Here is a 2500-nt window from a genome sequence, read left to right as displayed (position 1 = left end):
ATATGTGACATTTGTTCTTTGGTACTTTTATATATTTTCTTTTAAGGTTATTTGCATGTTCTGTTAAATTACTAGACAATAAACTGTTAATCTATATTCTGGGAATGTAAGGATAAGCTTAAAATTCTGTTTTGTTTATCTTTTACAAGTAATGAACTTTCAATTACTGTCATATCCTGTTTATCCTACTACCGTACCTTTGATCTTTATGCTAAGATGACATTAACCTTTACTAGTTTGATTTATTTTATATAATGCAAGTAAAATTAGGGATCAACATTTTCAAGGTAATCTTCTAAGTAAAAAAAAAAAAAAAAATCAATATATTTATATTTTGTTCAATACCTAGAAAGACTTTATGATATGATTTATCATACTGAAACTGTTAAATGTGATAACATATTTTATGATAAAAAACAAAATGACAAACCATGGTAGTCTGGCAAAATCTATAACACTATGTATTTGAACTATTACTAAATTTTAGAGATATGAATACAACCAATTTAATGGCGTCAAAATATTTATAATATTGCACAGATATTTTATCTGAAGTGGCTGAGGGCTGTGTACGCATATTAAGTAGATTTAAATAATATACATCAAATTCAACACACTAGACACTATATGAAATCTTTGATTGATAATTAGGAATTCCATATTTCTAGAACATTGGTAATGCTAATGAAACAATTGTTTGCATATTATTTTGCATTTTGCTAAATCAGTTAAATATGAAATAATCAAAAGAAAATTGCTACTTAAAGCTGTTCCAAAAAACAATTTAGTATTTACAATGTAAATATACTAAATGTATCAGTCATCTAGTACAAAATAACTGTTAGATGTTACAATAACTGATGGAGTATCCCATATGGTAAAATGCCATTGATTAAAGTATTTTGAAATCACAAAATAAACATATTTCTTAACTGGTGAAAAACAATCAATTTATCACTCACTAAAATATGTATGCAAAATTACAACTTGAATGAAACTAGATCTAATATATATCAAAATATACAATAAAACAGGGAAAATGATCACCAACTACATTGACAATTCAAATTTGAATGAATAACTAATGTTATAAACACATATGCCTCTTTTGTGGCTCCTCATTCAATCCCCCTTCAATGATTGGTCATTATTTATGTTTCCTGAAACATAAAAAATTCATCTGCTGATTCAGTTAAATCCTATGATTTGTGTTTATTAATATCATACCTTAGCTATTACTGTGTAAAACTGGTTGTTAAGAGAGAAGCCTACATATGCACAAAATACACATGCACACTAAAAACGTTTAACAAAATATTTGTTTATCAATGATTATACACATTTGTAATATATTTACTCATTTATTGCATCTATTATTTACATACATATTTCATACACTCATACAATGACTCCATAGTAGAACATAGTAAAAATACTATTACTTCCCATTTTCTCTATATTCATATAATATTTCAGGAAGAGGCCTTCTTAAATGTGCTGTAGATGAGCCAGCTACTTAAACCAGCAGACACTAATGCACCTGACCTGCAATAAAATAAACATTCATATACTATAATTATCGTGGTTCATCAATAGAGCAGTTTGTGTGTGTGTGAGAGAGAGAGAGAGAGAGAGAGAGAGAGAGAGAGAGAGAGAGAGAGAGAGAGAGAGAGAGAGAGAGAGAGAGAGAGAGAGAGAGAGAGAGAGAGAGAGAGAGAGAGAGAGAGAGAAGAGGAGAGAAGAGAAGAGAAGAGAGAAGAGAGAGAGAGAGAGAGAGAAGAGAGAGGAGAGAAAGAGAGAGAGAGAGAGAGAGAGAGAGAGAGAGAGAGAAGAGAGAGAAGAGAGAAGAGAGGAGAGAGAAGAGAGGGGAGAGAAGAGAGAAGGGAGAAGAGAGGAGAGAGAGAGAGAGAGAGAGGGAGAGAGAGAGAGAGGAGAGAGAGAGAGAGAGAGAGAATGAGAGAGAAACGGAGAGAAAGAAAGAAGAGAGAGAGAGAGAGAGAGAGAGAGAGAGAGAGAGAGAGAGAGAGAGAGAGAGAGAGAGAGAGAGAGAGAGAGAGAGAGAGAGAGAGAGAGAGAGAGAGAGAGAGAGGAGAGAAAAAAAAAAAAAAAAGAGAGAGAGGAGAGAGAGAGAGAGAGAGAGAGAGAGAGAGAGAGAGAGAGAGAGAGAGAGAGAGAGAGAGAGAGAGAGAGAGAGAGAGAGAGAGAGAGAGAGAGAGAGAGAGAGAGAGAGAGAGAGGGTATCTCAACACTTTAAAATTAATACCATTGTCATTCATCTAAATAATAAATGTAATAAACACATACGTGGTCTTCACTGCAAGAAAGTCAGTTAAGTAGCCACATCTAATTCAAATAAATTGCAATTCTGTCAAATTCCAGAAATTATTTTTAAGATCTTATTATGCAAAATATGCTGAACATGCTACTGAAAAACTTCAAAGTTCATTACTTCTCAAATATCAAGAAATGTAATGCACAAATGTATCTGTTAATGATTACT

The 2500-nt window shown here is 32.3% G+C and overlaps 1 protein-coding gene across 1 annotated transcript in view; it reads right to left on the bottom strand.

The window, feature by feature from the left end:
* Positions 1-696: 696 nt before the first annotated feature.
* LOC122267461 (pre-piRNA 3'-exonuclease trimmer) overlaps positions 697-2500 on the bottom strand; it is a 12851-nt gene continuing 11047 nt past the window's right edge. The window contains exon 14 of the mRNA XM_043037525.2: positions 697-1545. Within this exon, the coding sequence (XP_042893459.2) occupies positions 1473-1545 (73 nt within the window). The 3' untranslated portion in view covers positions 697-1472. The remainder of the gene's footprint in view (positions 1546-2500) is intronic.

The sequence above is a fragment of the Penaeus japonicus genome, unplaced genomic scaffold (assembly GCF_977035675.1).
Source record: "Penaeus japonicus unplaced genomic scaffold, GWHDUDI00000001_assembly GWHDUDI00000007, whole genome shotgun sequence".
Taxonomy (NCBI): Eukaryota; Metazoa; Arthropoda; class Malacostraca; order Decapoda; family Penaeidae; genus Penaeus; species Penaeus japonicus.
Note: the sequence above shows the minus strand (reverse complement) of the source record. Positions and strands in the feature narration are given on the sequence as shown.